This window comes from Oryzias latipes, chromosome 24 (assembly GCF_002234675.1).
Source record: "Oryzias latipes chromosome 24, ASM223467v1".
Taxonomy (NCBI): Eukaryota; Metazoa; Chordata; class Actinopteri; order Beloniformes; family Adrianichthyidae; genus Oryzias; species Oryzias latipes.
In genome coordinates this window covers 2,084,523-2,098,956 of record NC_019882.2, presented here as the reverse complement: position 1 = coordinate 2,098,956, position 14,434 = coordinate 2,084,523, and the positions used below count along the sequence as shown (strand labels likewise).

The 14,434-nt window shown below is 44.6% G+C and overlaps 1 protein-coding gene across 2 annotated transcripts in view; it reads right to left on the bottom strand.

The window, feature by feature from the left end:
* Positions 1-82: 82 nt before the first annotated feature.
* The window catches only part of LOC101171962 (MAX gene-associated protein), a 23,711-nt gene continuing 9,359 nt past the window's right edge, over positions 83-14,434 (bottom strand). Inside the window, exons 7-23 of one of the 2 annotated variants that reach the window (XM_011491417.3) lie at positions 10,407-10,520; positions 9,929-10,298; positions 9,560-9,767; positions 8,121-8,349; positions 7,851-8,029; positions 6,838-7,060; positions 6,545-6,768; positions 6,244-6,462; positions 5,949-6,171; positions 4,882-5,465; positions 4,712-4,806; positions 4,557-4,629; positions 4,289-4,441; positions 2,990-3,101; positions 2,348-2,902; positions 609-1,368; positions 83-515 (exon numbers count right to left, since the gene is read on the bottom strand). In XM_011491417.3, coding sequence (XP_011489719.1) covers positions 485-515; positions 609-1,368; positions 2,348-2,902; positions 2,990-3,101; positions 4,289-4,441; positions 4,557-4,629; positions 4,712-4,806; positions 4,882-5,465; positions 5,949-6,171; positions 6,244-6,462; positions 6,545-6,768; positions 6,838-7,060; positions 7,851-8,029; positions 8,121-8,349; positions 9,560-9,767; positions 9,929-10,298; positions 10,407-10,520 — 4,352 coding nt within the window. In that variant the 3' untranslated portion in view covers positions 83-484. The remainder of the gene's footprint in view (positions 516-608; positions 1,369-2,347; positions 2,903-2,989; positions 3,102-4,288; positions 4,442-4,556; positions 4,630-4,711; positions 4,807-4,881; positions 5,466-5,948; positions 6,172-6,243; positions 6,463-6,544; positions 6,769-6,837; positions 7,061-7,850; positions 8,030-8,120; positions 8,350-9,559; positions 9,768-9,928; positions 10,299-10,406; positions 10,521-14,434) is intronic. The other variant, XM_020714680.2, reaches the window with a different exon arrangement.

Below are 14,434 nucleotides of genomic sequence, written 5' to 3'. Positions count from 1 at the left end.
AGATTAACTCCGTCTGCACAGTTTGCTAATGTGATACAACCACAACAAGAGATTAAAAACAAACAAACAATAGAGTCCACAGTTCATTACAGCTTGATTTATTCAATCCATATAAAATGAAACATTTCATCAAAAGAAAGACAGCATAGTGAAGGACACATGCAGACCATTTTATTCTATAGGAAAGCTCCATAAAAAGGCGACATGGTTTCGCTTCAAGTGTCTTAAAGCTGAAAAATAAAGACGTCTTTCTGGTTTCAAGACCTTTAAAGTGCAACTACAGTAGTTACAGCCTAACAGTAGTAATACAATATTTAATGCGGTGAGAAATGGGGTCTGATCATTTTTTCTTGTCCAACTGCAGGAAAAGGTCAATTTAAAAATAAAACAACACGTTGAAGATGACATCCCTGTAATGCATAGTCACCTTAAACGTACATCCAGCATGTCGCCGCTCTAATGCGGTTTCAGAGTCCAGAAGGTTCTAGAGGTGTGGGTCTCCACCATGATCTTTGCTGTCAGGCACATGAGGTCGAGGTATTAACGAACAGCGGAGCTAAAAAAAAAAAAAAAACGAGATTCGTGAGATCCAAACGTGGAGGGCTTACTCAAACTCCAGATCGGGGTCCAGCTCCTTCTCAATGTCTTCCCAGGAGCGTTTCTTTGCGCTGGGGAAGTCCTTCCCCATGGAGCCCCGGGTCAGCGGCCGGGACAGTCCTGCCGAATCGGAGCCCTTCAGTCTGCTGGCCGATATTCTGACGGGGCTGTCCTCCTTGGTTTCAAACCGACAATCCGACACCCGTCTGACTGAACCTCGAGGCTGCGATGACTTCATCTTCGGCGGCCTTCCTCTGCCTTTTTTGGCCGGCCTGTCCGGGACGTGGAAAACCCCCCCTCCCTGGGTCTCCTGCGGCCCCGTCCTTTCCGTCGGGACGCCGTGCGTCGGTCTCTCTGTGGCGGCTGCGGACGTCTCGCTCAGACTTTCAGTCGTCTCCATCGCCACGTCTCGGCCGTTTGAAAACGTCTGTTTTCTGGGCCGGCCTCTGCGGGGGCGGGCGGCTCCAGGGTCCGGCTTCCACTCGTAGGGAAGCAGGGAGTTGAAGCGCAATTGAGCAGGTCTCGCCCCAGCGTCCCGCTCGCTCACCTCCCTCAGACCCGCCAGAGACCCAGTGCCGGACTTATTAAAGAAGGTCACCTCACGGAGGGGGAACTTCCCGCCCGAAGACGGGTCTGGGTCTGAGGAGGCAGCATCAGAGGCGGCGACGTCCTCTGGTCCAGTCCTGGACCGGCCGGGGTCAGAAGAAGAACCGGCCTCGTCCGTGTCCTGCTTGGGTTTGATGACCATGAGCGTGTAAAAACCTTGACCAACTGTTGGGATTTTAAAAAGCGTAACATTAGTGGAAACAGAGCAGGAAAGATCAAACAATCTTCTTTTTTCTTCGTTTGACCACATGACCACTTTGGTTTAACCTTCAGTAGTCTGAACTCAAACATAACAAGAGTAATGGAGGACATTTATACGGAAAATAAAGCTTAAAGTAACATTTCTGAGTAATGTTTCTTATTCAGATTGCTGTGAATCAGGAGCAGATGAATAACTGCCGTTTGAAAAAGATTTGTGCTGTAAAAAAATACGCTGGGCGGGGCCACAAGCACCCTACTCTGAGGGACAGAGTGTAAACAGATGGATGATGGGAAATGAGGGTCCCGCCCACAAGTCAGAGGGGAATTTCTATTCAACACCCGCCGCTCTGCAGAAACAATGACCTAGAAAACGACAATTTTGCTGAAAAATATGACAACGCTTACAACTCTGAATATTTGTTTTTTTTTTTACTGTTTGAGGTTTATGTGGAATTATTGTGTAATATGATAAAAAAGAATAAACACTGTTGCCTAAGATGCGACTTAGAAAGTTAGAAATAAGATAAAAATCTGCAGTTTCTGGAGATTTCTGGAGCAAAACGCTTTGATGTAAACCACAAACATATTGCTATTTTGCGCAAGGATATATATTCAAATATGTACCTATAAAAATGTGTTTGCACTGTATATGCAAATTATAAATATATATTTATCCAAAAACTGTCAAAGGGTTTTCATTTCTCCTGTATTAGAACCTGAGCAAGATCTGTAGTTTTTGATTTGTGGAAGAAATCGAATTGAAAAAGATCTGCTAAAAAAGAGGTTGACACTGAACTTAAAAGATGGGATACCAATCAATTAAGGTAAATTATTATCAGAGGAAAAACCAACACGCTCCAAAAGGCCAGAAACGACTGAGGGTTACTGGGAATTAATGCTCGTTAGTGAAACAGGAAGTAGGCGGAGCCTCGTGTGGACTTACTTGGCCTCAGAGATGATGGGAGTATGATTCTGCCGGTTTTGGAGCGAACCAGAGGAAGAGGAGTCTGCGTAGGTCTGATGAGGGAGTAGCGTTTGGTTCTGGTGGCGGAGCTCCGCCCGGACGTCTGACCTTCAGCTTTGTCGGACGGGGCTTGATGCTGGTCCTGGTTGGTGCTGGAGCAGACGCTCGCAGGCGTCTGGTTGTCGTTCAGCGGCGGTGGAGCGACTCGGACTGCGGCGGCGGAGTCGTCCTGGTGAGTCTGCTCCGGGACGGGCGTTGGTAGAGGGGGCGGGGCGTTGTCCTTTTCTAGGTTTTGTGTCGGGTGAAGGACGGACAGCAGCTGTTGTAAGCCGTTTTGAGAAAAAGTAAGCGTCCTGTTGTGAGAAGGGAGGCTGTTGTCTTGCTGGATGTCGGCCTTCGGTGGGGGGGCGTTAAGGGGGGCGGGGCTGGAGCGCAGAATCGTGGAGGAGAGCGCGTTCCACTCCAGCCTCTTCTCTATTTTATGCCGATTGGACATTTCCTGTAACTTGCTGTGAAACGAAATCTCTGAGCGTCCTGCAAACAAACAAAAAGAGAATTTTATATGAAATACTTCTTCACAGCTGAACATCAGGCGGCATCGTTAGACGTAAACCTGCGTACCTGACAAACGGGAAAGTTTCCTGATGTACTCAGACTGAATCTGGATCAGCTTCTTCTTCTTTTCTCTCAGAGTTTTAGTGTTTTTTTCCAAAAGACGTATTTCTTTCTCAGCCTAAAAAAAAAAAAGGATTTTATTATCCAGAAACAAAAAGAATCGCAAAAACACACATTCAAACTCATTTTACATGAAAAGACATGAAACATTTAGATGCTGAAACAAGAGGCGCCCATCATATTAGTTTTCTGTCAAGTTTGGATCGGGGTCTGGGTCTTGGTGCGCACCATCCAGCGTCAGGGTCCGAATCCGGACCGTGGTCTGCTAGTTAGTGACCCCTGGAGGTAAGATTGCACCAGCGGATGGTCTCAGACCCAGAAGTGGAGGAAAACAGTCCAGAAAGCGGTAGCAGTCATCCCACCCAACTCCTCAACTGCCCCAACCTCTCTCCAACTTTCTCATCTGAATAAACTGGGAACTGACTTCCATTGCTGCATATCCACCACTTCATATCTCAACAGACTATATAAACTCCACCCCACACCTTTCCACAACAACCATGTCCACCGTGAAAACCTTAACTGGACTCTGTATTGCTGCACATTAACATCAATCACTGAATGTCGTATTTTTATGTAGTCTTTGTTGTGTCTTTGTCCTGATGTCGCATTTTGTTTATTTACTTATTGGGTATTTATTTGGTGAATGGGAGCTTTTCACACTTGGAAATAATTAGGGTGATTGACAATGACAAATAAATAAATCTTTATTCGAAACAAAAATAAAATAAAGGTGCACGTCTGTCAAAATTGGTTGATATTACCAAAAACAGCTAAGCTAACTCAGAGCTAAACTCGCAGCTGACTACAGTAAAAAAAGAACTAAATAAATAAACCGTCAGTAGGATCAGAAAACCCAACTTTCTTTCTTTTCCTGAGTTTTCTTTCTTTCTTTTAAACTATCTCTACGGTGGGCCTGCTTTAGTTTCTGATTTGGCTGTTTTCCATCCATTCTCTAAACCCGCTATATCCCATTCAGGATCACGGTGCTGCCGGAGCCTCTCCTGGCTACCGTTGGGGTTACACCGCCACTTCCATCTTGTTGTCATCAAAACTTAAACAGAACCATCCGGTCTCTGATGTTTTATGGCGTAATAGTTTTGGGACTGTTGAAAATATCAGACCATCGTCGGCACAGCAGTGAAACTTTGATATAAATCTCATCAGCAAACTCCAGGAAAAGACAACCTTTCAGAGGGATTCTCTACTTTGGATAAAACTTAATCCATCAGAAAGTGAGCAGACCAGAGACAGAAGGTGGTACTTGGGCGTTTTGGGGTGGCTGTTCAGGACAGTCTTGAGTTTTTCAAAGAGCGCTCGCTGTTCGCAACGCCTCAGCCTCTCCAGCTTCGTGTGCTTCCTCCGTTTCCTGTTGCTCTTCAAAAAATTGTTTTCTTCCTGGAATGAAATAAAAATCAGAAATGAATAAAAAAGCCAAAATAACAGCGATGACATCATCAAAAACCGAGGAAGCTCTCAAATCAGAATGTGCAGCTCTGAGGGGTTAAGTTACCTGGTCAGAGGCCGGACTTGAAGATGATGATATGGTCTGTTTGTAGCGCTCCCTGGCTGCTAAGCTGTAATCTCTGAAAAAAACGATGACATGTTCGGTCAGACTCACACAAGTCCCCCTAACATCAGAACATCCTAATGATCTGAATGCATTACTGTAGCTCCAGCAGCGTCTTCAGAGCAGCTTCCTTCATCATAACGATGGTCTTCTCGTGTTCTTCTTCCACAGTTTCGATGTCGATCGGCTCATCCTGAGGAGCGGGAGCCAGGACAACTTTAGAACAGGCCTAATCTGGAAGAACCAGAATTCGTCTAGAAGAACTCACGTCGTCTTCTCCTTCTCCAGAGCTGGAGAAGTCGGAACTCAAGTCTTCTACTGAAATGTTGGATTCCACCTCCTCCAGAGACCGACTGGACTCCTCCAACCGCGTTTTTGGATCACAGATCAGCCTTGAGAGGTCCGTGACTTTATCTAAGGAGCCCACACCCAGCCACTCTTTTGCCAGGTGGTCCAGGCGAGACGCGGTGCTGCTTTTCGGAGGGTTACCGCTGCTGTTGCCATTTGGGGGTCCCACCGGTCCTGCAGCCTCATCCACTCTGGGTTTTGGGAGCTGGATGAGGGTGAAGCCTCCAGGCAGGGCAACGCCGCGCTGCTTTTTACCCTCACCAAGCAAGTTGGAGGGCGGACAGATCCTGAACGAGTAGGTTCCTCGCTGAGCCAGGAAGCTGGGGCTCTTCAGAGATGGCGACACGGTGAGAGACACGGGCGAAGGTCTGGAGCTGGGCTCGACCGGAGTGGAGGACGGAACCGGGCTGTGGCTCATGGGACTTGGTGAACACCAAGGAGAGTTTATCAATGCTTTGTTACAAGCTTCTGGTTTAAATGTCTGAGAGGAAGTGGCAGGGCATGCTGGGTAAGAGGAAGGAGACAAGAGCAGAGTTAGCTTAGCAAATCCTAGACAATGCGTCACATTGTCAGATGTTCCTGTTGGAGACCAAAGGTTTCCTCTCATGAAAGTTGACCCCCCCCCTGATTGGGGGGATGCTTGTTCACACCCACAGTAGCCAGAACCTGCAGTAGATTTGGGTGGTTTGTGTTTTTTAAAGGCATCCTTTTTCAGATAAACTTGCTGGCTCTAGTGGACCATCTCTCAGACAGTCAAATGACAGATTTCAGGATCTCCTTGGGGATTTTCTTTTACCTCCCCTTCAGACTTGATGCATTTTTTCAGTTTGAATATTCACAGAAGTTTCTTTTAGATCAGATTTGGATTAAAAGAACAAAAAAAAAAAAAAGGGCAACAAAAACATCTTTTTAGAGACGAATAGCTTCTTCTAAAGTTTCATGCATAACTCATCTAGATAGTCAGTCTTGAATCATTCGGCGTCTTACCGGATGGCTGGTTGTTGACAACGGGGGGGGCCGTTGTGCCCCCAGCATGCAGTTGAAGACCTCCGGCGGAGTGGGTTCTGGGAGCAGACTCTGGTTTCTCAGAGACCTTCGGAACAGAAATCTGCGCTCGACCCGTGACGAAGGCGGCGAGCCGGTTGACGGGATGCAGAGCTCCCATGTAACCTAGCAACAGCCTGGCGTGGTTATACTGCTTCCCGTTCACCTGAAAACGGAGAATTGTCGTTTGTTTGTTTCTGGAATCTGTCGGCGTTGCCGCCGGTTCGTGTTCTGGTACCTTTATGAGTCCGTTTCCTTGACCGCCAAAGGGTTTTTTCTTGGCTATCAGATTCCCAGCAGCTGTGATTCCACTCATGAAGGGCGTGACCCCACAGGGCACGCTCGGCCCCCCAGTTTCCTTCTTTGGGTTCTCAGAAAAGCTGGGATTCAGCTCAACACACTCATCAGACTCCTCTTCATCACAGTTGGTGGTATTTGATGGTCTACTGATTCGGATCTGAAAAGGATGGAAGGAGGCGGAGCTTTAGACAAGCGAAGGCAAAAACATCACCGAGGATGAAGATTCCCGATGGACCCACCCTGTAGGTGATGATGGAGCCGCTGGGTTTCCGCATTAGGATCTTGGTGATGGGGCTGATGTGGTACGGCCCGATGAAGAAAGGCTGATTGAGGCGGTTCTGATTCATGCGATCACACAAACCCTCCAGGACCATTTGGCAGTCATTCTTCCATTCACACTCTGACTGGATTTGGATCTGCTTCCTGGCTTTGGCCTCCCCGCCTTCCCGAGACGACTTTTCTTCTGTGGAAACACGAGACTGTTGAGACCCCGAGCAAGTCGGACTCGCCGCCACAAACCGAAGCCTTCTACCTTCTTTTTTCGTGCTCATGGCAGCGCCGTGATGGTTTTGAGGCACGCCATGGCTGCCGTCCTGCGGGTTGGATGTGCACTTTGGTGCAGAAGCAGCAGCAGCCATGACGCTGGTTTCAAAGTCCATTACAGGAGGAGGTTTGCTGTTCAGCTCTCTGACACGAGCACAAGTCATCTTGCTCTCCAGGTATCTGTAAACCGGGTCCTTGTCCTCCTCTCGGATCTGAAATTCAAGAGTTACAGCAAGATTATTCCATAAAGACTAAAAACTGAAAATCAACACTTTGATGCAACTATATTAACACTAAAGTCAATTTCAGTCTCTGAGGATTTAAAGGCAAGATTCAAATTATAATTAAAATCCTTTTAATGATAATTAAACACAAGCTTTTATCTCGCTAAGGATTAAAAAACATTTTTAAAAACTTTGTCAAGCTTTTACGAAAGGTTAATATTTTGTTCACACCTTTATGGCTAATATTAAAGCTGTTACTTTAGCTCAAATGTCTTTACTTTCCTTAAAATCTTCCTTATCCACTTCATGCCTTATGTTCATTTCTAAAGGACTATTTAACCCAGGACTCCACTCAATTTATCTTTACCTCAAACAGGAAAAACACTGAAAAATGTTGTTCAAGAACTGACCAATCAGATGCCTCAATAAAAGTAGGTGGAGCCTGCTGCTTTACATTTTTGTTTGACCTTTAAACTGAGCTACTGTACCATAGAACTTTTCATTTGTTCCAACTTGTCACAAAGGAAAGTCCTTTAATTTATGTTTTACTGCATTATTTTCAATGAATTTTTTATTTCAATCTTTTTTTAAACTCGTTAAAAAGGTGCTGCTGAGTCTGTTACTCAAGATATTTGTTTTTCTTGATGCCATTGTTTTCACATTTATAGCAATGAACGTCAGCTCCAAATGTCACTTATTGGGCTTCTTGACTACTAATAATTGCGATCGGTCCCACAGACATATTTCTAGAAGCTTGGGTGACGTGTTCTGTTGGTACCGGCTCGGCTGGACGAGGAACGACCCGCTTTACGATCCTGGACGGTCCAGCACTGGGAGGAGGAGCACCTCTGGGAACAAACAGCGGTTCTGGATCCCCCTCAGAGCCGCCTTGACGCCACAGTTTCTGAGAATGGGCGCCTGGACGAGGCTGCTCTGCGAGCTCCATGTTGGTCACGGCTGGGGGGGCAGAAACAGCAGTGCGTTGGGGGGGGTTTAAACACAGATAAAACACGCTGAACCCAAAGGTTGGCAGAAGCCGTGGCCGTACAGTAAACGGGGCGGCTCTGCTCCTCGCGCTCCTGGCTCGGCTGCTGCTTGGTGATCTTGCGTTTGAAGCAGGTGCAGCCGAACATGCAGTCGGGTCTCCTGCAGTGGAGGGGGCCTCTGCTCACATGCTGCAGGCTGGAACAAACACAGCCCAGCCGGCAGAACTCCTTCCCACAGACCGGTCCGATGGATTTGGTCTCTGGAGGGTCGGGTTCCTGTTTGGGCGGCAGCTGGTGTTTAAAGATAACAGACAAACACATCATCTTCCATCTGTGATCTGAAAACACTTCTGTCTCTGAGGTTCTCACCACACTCATGCTCATCTGAGGTTAACTGAATCTTTCTCTTTCGGCTTTTCCCATCAGGGGTCGCCACAGCGAATCATCCTTTTCCACCTCACTCTATCATGAACATCTTCTACCCTAACATTAGCCAACTTCATGTCCAGGTTAAGTGAATCAGTTGAACCAAAATCACAGGCATTGTGATCAGGGACATTCATTTTATTATTACTGTGATCAGCGTTTCACAGATAGAAGTCTGCATGTCCTGACAGCTGAGAAAGGAAAAGCAGCTTTCTGATAGTCGCAGCGGTTCCTGCAGCAGGCTTGTCAGGTTTGTCGAGGATCAACAGAGAGTCGATGGTAGAAACAGAGGGCATTTTTTGCTGTGTTTTATAGTAATTTGTGTCGTTTAAGAAAAGGTACTAGAGATAAAAAATACGTTGAGGCTTTCAATCAGGAAGAGGAGGAAGGAGAGCTGGAAAACAGGAGATTTGGTTAGGTTTTCCATCCTAGAGGCAGTAAAACGTTTTTGTTTTCTATGTCTACATTTATCAGGATAAAGGTTTTCACTATTGGTGTCTAGTTTCTGTGTTGCCTCCTATTGGTTCATTTTTTTTGTGTGTTGTTGTGCATCCGTTTCAACAAATACAAGGATTTGTTTTAGCAAAGATGCTCCATCTGATACATATAAATAATACAGATTTGTCATTGATTCGCATCCTCCTCTCTTCTGATGATTTAATAGAAAGGAGACGGTTTTCTAGAAAAAAACGCGGGACGTGTGAAGAAGAGATGGGTTGAACAGAAACTACCACATTTCAAAAAATGTCCCTTTTATTATTGCACTTTAATGCTAAAATTATCTAGATAAACAAAACGTCTTGTGCTGCTTTGTTATTGTCACCATTAATTTTGGTCATAACCTTTGGATCAGGAAAAACTATAAATTATAGATCTTGTTTTTTTTATTTTACACATTTTTAGCATCTAGAGAACTAAATTACAAATCTTGAGGATTTTAGAGGTATAACTTATTCTGTATTTTTATTTTCAAATGGCGCAGGGCAAAAAAAAAAAAAAGAATCAAATCCATATTTTCTCAATTTCCCTCCCTGATGCCGACGGCCAGGCCTGTAAAACCTGAGACCACGCTCACCTGTTCAGTCTGCATGGAGGACAGAGCCACGGTCACTCTCTCTGCAGTCAGCTGTGTCCTCCTCAGGCCTCGGTTCAAGGCCTCCATCTCCATCTCCAGGAGCTTGAGCTGGATCTTGGTGAGGCCTGAAGGTTTGTGGAACATGGCCTGGATCTGGCTGAAGCTCAGCGGCGGTCCCAGAGCGACGGCTGCTTCCTTTGCTGATGAACTGAAGCGGCAGGGAAACAGCAGACTGTGTTTGTGTGTTCATGCCGACACAAAAACATCTGAATCGTTGAAAACCTGAATTATCTCCAGTCGTGCAGGTACAAAAACGCTTTGGACACCACAGCCACCACTACAACTAGAAAAAACAATCTGGCCAATCACCTCTGACAAACACTGCCAGGATCAGAACCGGAAAAGGCCTGAGCGGATCTGGACTGGACCTCTGCTTGACAGGGGCTTGTGGGCCGGGCAGCAGCGGGCGTGGACGACAATGCAGACGAGTGTTGAAGTTTGTAGGACAGGGGGCAGGGCCTGCTGCCCCCCGCTGACAGTCTGGAGGCTGCGCTTCGACTTTTCAGAACGCTATCCAGAGTCTTCACGTAGCTGGAGCTCTTGGCCGGCAGCTGGTAGGACACAGAAGCTTCTGCTTCGGTGGAAAAAGCTGCAGCGCGTTCACTGATCTGCTGCTCTTCGCTCTCCAAGTATTCGTCCAGCATGTTGCTGCAGAAGGCAGACAGGTTCTTTGGTAATCCTTCAGGGGGACAAGAGTTAAAGGTTTTCATTTAATTACTGTAATCATTTCAGTTAAACAGCAGCTTGAAGAGAAGATACGGACGATGACTCCAGGTGGAACCTTTACCTTCACAGCTTGACGGCAGCGATAAACTGCTTTTGATGAATTTGCTTTTCCACCCCTTAATCTTCGTCATATCACTCGTCTTTCCTGTTCTGGAGATGAAGGCGTGTCCTTTATCTGTGAGAGGGACAGGATTTTAAATGACGTTTTGCATGAACCTCACGTTCCTCTGAGACATTTTTGTCACTGGCTGCTTTACATGGACAAAAGTATTGTCCATGTAAACGCTGGATCAGCAGAGGAGCGGCTTTAAGACGGTTTGTGAGGGAATGGAGGCGGCTTTTCAAATGAGAAATGCCACTTGCGCAGTCCTGAGAAACCGTGCAAACAATCATGTGAAAACCAAACTTGCACTCACAGCTAACTTTAGGGACATATATTCATTCATTTTCGATTCCGTTTGGTCCCTTTCAGGGTCACGGGGCTGACCTTTAGGACTTTAGGGACAATGTCAGAAAACTCGTTGCTAAACAAAAGTCAAAATAAATCATTGCGGGGTGAAAAAAGTGGTCACAGTTGTCGCAGTATTGTTCTGATTTTGGCGATTTTATTGATGTATACTTTGGGGAACTATGTATTTTAAACTGTTTTAAACGTAATCTAAGTTATGTTAATTTTATGTCATTTTATTTTATGCAATTTCAAGTTACTAATGTACTTTTTTACTTTGTTTTATTTCATCTATAGTCTCTTGGTGGCTGTCCATGGTTAGAATGGGACGCAGGATGGAAATTAGCCTAGGCTACAATCCTGCAAATATACAGTGTCTCACATTTTTTGGAGCACTCCACACTGTTCTGTGTATGCATTGTCCCTTAAATAAATATGCATTGTCCCTTAAATAGATAAATACAAATATAAGTTGTGTTACCAATCGTGTCCAGACAAAATAAAGGCTGGCTTCAACCACACAGATTTTTTAGGTTCATCTACGTCTAAATGCTGTTGTTGGCACGTATTAGCCTTAGCCTAACCCTTCTTCTGGCTCCGTTCCACTAAGAAAAAAAGCACTGGCCGCACGGAATGAAAAGAATTGAGCCAAGAAGCACCTAATAATAATCATTAAGATAATAAAAGCATGTTTAGACGATAATCTCGCTTTATGCGGCAGCTTTGTTTGTTTACAACAGAGCTCGCCATTTCTTCTTCTACGGTTGTTTCCGGTATTTTAGACTGTTCTGAGCATGTCAAGATGAGTTATTCCGACTGAAAGTGTGGCGTATGTCAACGTGTGTTATGATCGGGTAAAGTTTTTATTATTATTTAAACATTAAACATATATAACATAGCTACTGGCAGCTAAACTGTCCTCTTATTTACAGTAACATCTATGCTCCGGAATGTGGTTAAAGGTGATGAGCATCAACACCACTGCTGCAGCTCCAGTCAAACCCTAACTTATGGGTCCAGGACCGAGTCCTCGGTTCACTTTTTGAGCTCAAATGTTAGATTTCTACGCAGTCTGACGCGAGATTTCAAAGCTGTGATCACACCAAACTCGAATTGCGCCGTAGGAGCAGCTAGTTTTAATGTTAAGTCAACGTACAGACATGATCAGACATCCTGTGGCGCGGTTAAAGCGCAAGACATGGCGTGATTCTCAAGCACCACTGTGGTTTGTGTGACCCAGAGACAATTCAGTTTGCTGAGTTCAAATACCTGGACTTTGGGAAAAAATGTGCGTTGCATCAAACAATTAGGAACTCTGCTTGGCGAGTTGATGACGTGGAATCTGATCGCTCTCCTCCTGAAGTTTCTCATAGTTTTCTTGTCGGCATTGAGCATAGTTCAAAGATTGTATTATTTTATTCCTATTTTTAATTTTTCCCTCCTCAGACTAATGCGGTACAGCAAGTCATGGAACTGGGTGACAGAGAGACGGAAGTGCCGCTGAAAGCGCCGTCATTCAGACGCAGCTCCTGCAGCAGATGGGGAAGCTCGCCATGCGGGAGTCTCTGAATGATTTCATGAACCAGACACGAGTGGAGACATGATTACCTACGTTACTGTAGAGCGCTTGAACATAAATTAACCAGATCTTTCAAAATCATCTGTGTCTTCCAGGATTTACCACTTACCACTTACCACAAACTGCAGCGGTAGCGTTGGAGTTATGGTCAGACGTCCAGCAGCGAAATTGCTGAGCAAAGGACTCACTACTGCTTCGATTTACTTATTTACACAATCTTTTTTAATGTCATTAATTGTCATAATTGCCAATTTTGATGTCAGACTGATGTCAGTAACAGGGGAGCGTGCACGTGTCTGAGTGCAGAGACGCTGCAGCACTTCATGAAATATCATTACAGCTCTGAAACAGAACAGACTGAGCTGCCTGAAGGCCTGAACTGGCTGCACGCCGCTGCAGACATCGTGAATAGGACCTGGTTGAGTCAGTGCATGGAGCGTGTACGGCGGCATTTGGGAGACGTACAGGAAACGGCGCTAAAGATAGACGATGACTCTTATTTCAGTCGGTTTAGATCAATGAGATCAAGCGGACAGGAAATGTTTGTGTCTGAGAAAATGGAGAATGCCCCTAAATAAAAATAAAATATCAAATATCATCTCTGTGTTTGGACCGTTAGACAGAACAAAAATCACTCTTCCTCTCCTATTTTTATAGCTTTTAGGAACCTGTCAATCAAATGAATAAAGGGCGTGTCCATCCTTTTATCTATTCCGATATTTTCCTGATACATGATGTCATTTAGAAATGTAAAAAAAAAAACTTTTTGAGCCATTTTTGAGTTTTAAACTACTTAATGTGAAAACAGGAGCAGCTTTCCTTCATGTGATTAAGAACTTTAACTACAAAAAAACAACAATTAACCAGAATCTGCAACAAAAGTATGCCGAATCAATTGCATTTCCTTTTGTCTAGTAATTTTACCAAATATCTTCAGATTGCTGCGTTTAGTTGAACTTTTTTTGGGGAGAAACCCAAACCCACATCAGAGATAATTGATCTGGGGAAAAAAACGTTTTGTTTTTTGGGATGAAAGCATCTCCTAATTTTATTTTCTATCTTTCAAAACATAAATTAGCTTTTGCAAACTTAAACCCGTTTCCCCGCTTTCTCAGATGGAAAGTGTCAAAGGGCGGGGCTAACTGCAGCTGTGGGCAGGGCAAATAATTCTACCACATTCATGTGTAGATGGTTTGAAGCAGCAGCCTTTTCCAGGCCACAGACCGGTTTAATCTCAGACTATATTTTTTAACAGACCGGCTAAAGAGGGTGTCTGAATTTTTTGGGGGGTAAAGTTTATCTGCAGCTGCTTTAAACTTTATTTATACACTAGATTTCATGTAGGAACCATTAAAATGTGACATCGATTTTCTATTACAAACCTGTCAAACCAGCATTAGAGCAACTTTCTTAGCAGCATCCTTGTGACACTAGACAGTTGCTGAATATTATACATTATTATTATGGTCTGTGAGAAAAACTGTCAAAGAAAACCATATTTGGAGTAAAGACTCCATGTTTCTGTTTGTTAAATGCAGATTTATTTTATTTTGAAGTTAAAGGCTCTTCTTCTGTTTGCTTAGAGTATCTTTTCTGCAAAAAGAAACTTTACAAACATGTTTGTGTTTTATTAACACTGGTAGCTTGGAGGTTGTAATTTAGCCGCTTTGAGACAGTAGACGGATTATTAACCCATAACCGAGCGACTAAACCTGCGTCAAGAATGAGTCAAATGTGGTGGATAGAATCCCGTAGTTTTCCAAAATTAAACCTTTTTCAGAATCCGATTGGAAATAAAACTGAATGAAATGGTAGGTGTTGTTTTTTTCCCCTCTGTGTCCTGGTACCAACTGTCCCACTGACCGGTACAAATACTGGTCCGTGACCGGGAATTTAGGAGCTACCGTTTTAAAACACTGTTAAGACGGTTTATGCAGGATGGTCACCATATGCTCATCACTGCTTTCAGGTCCTCATCTGTATGGCTTCTGGTTTAGCGTCTACGCTGATGACACCTAGCTGTACTTTTACAAACATCAGATGAAGCTGGATGTTTTTGCCA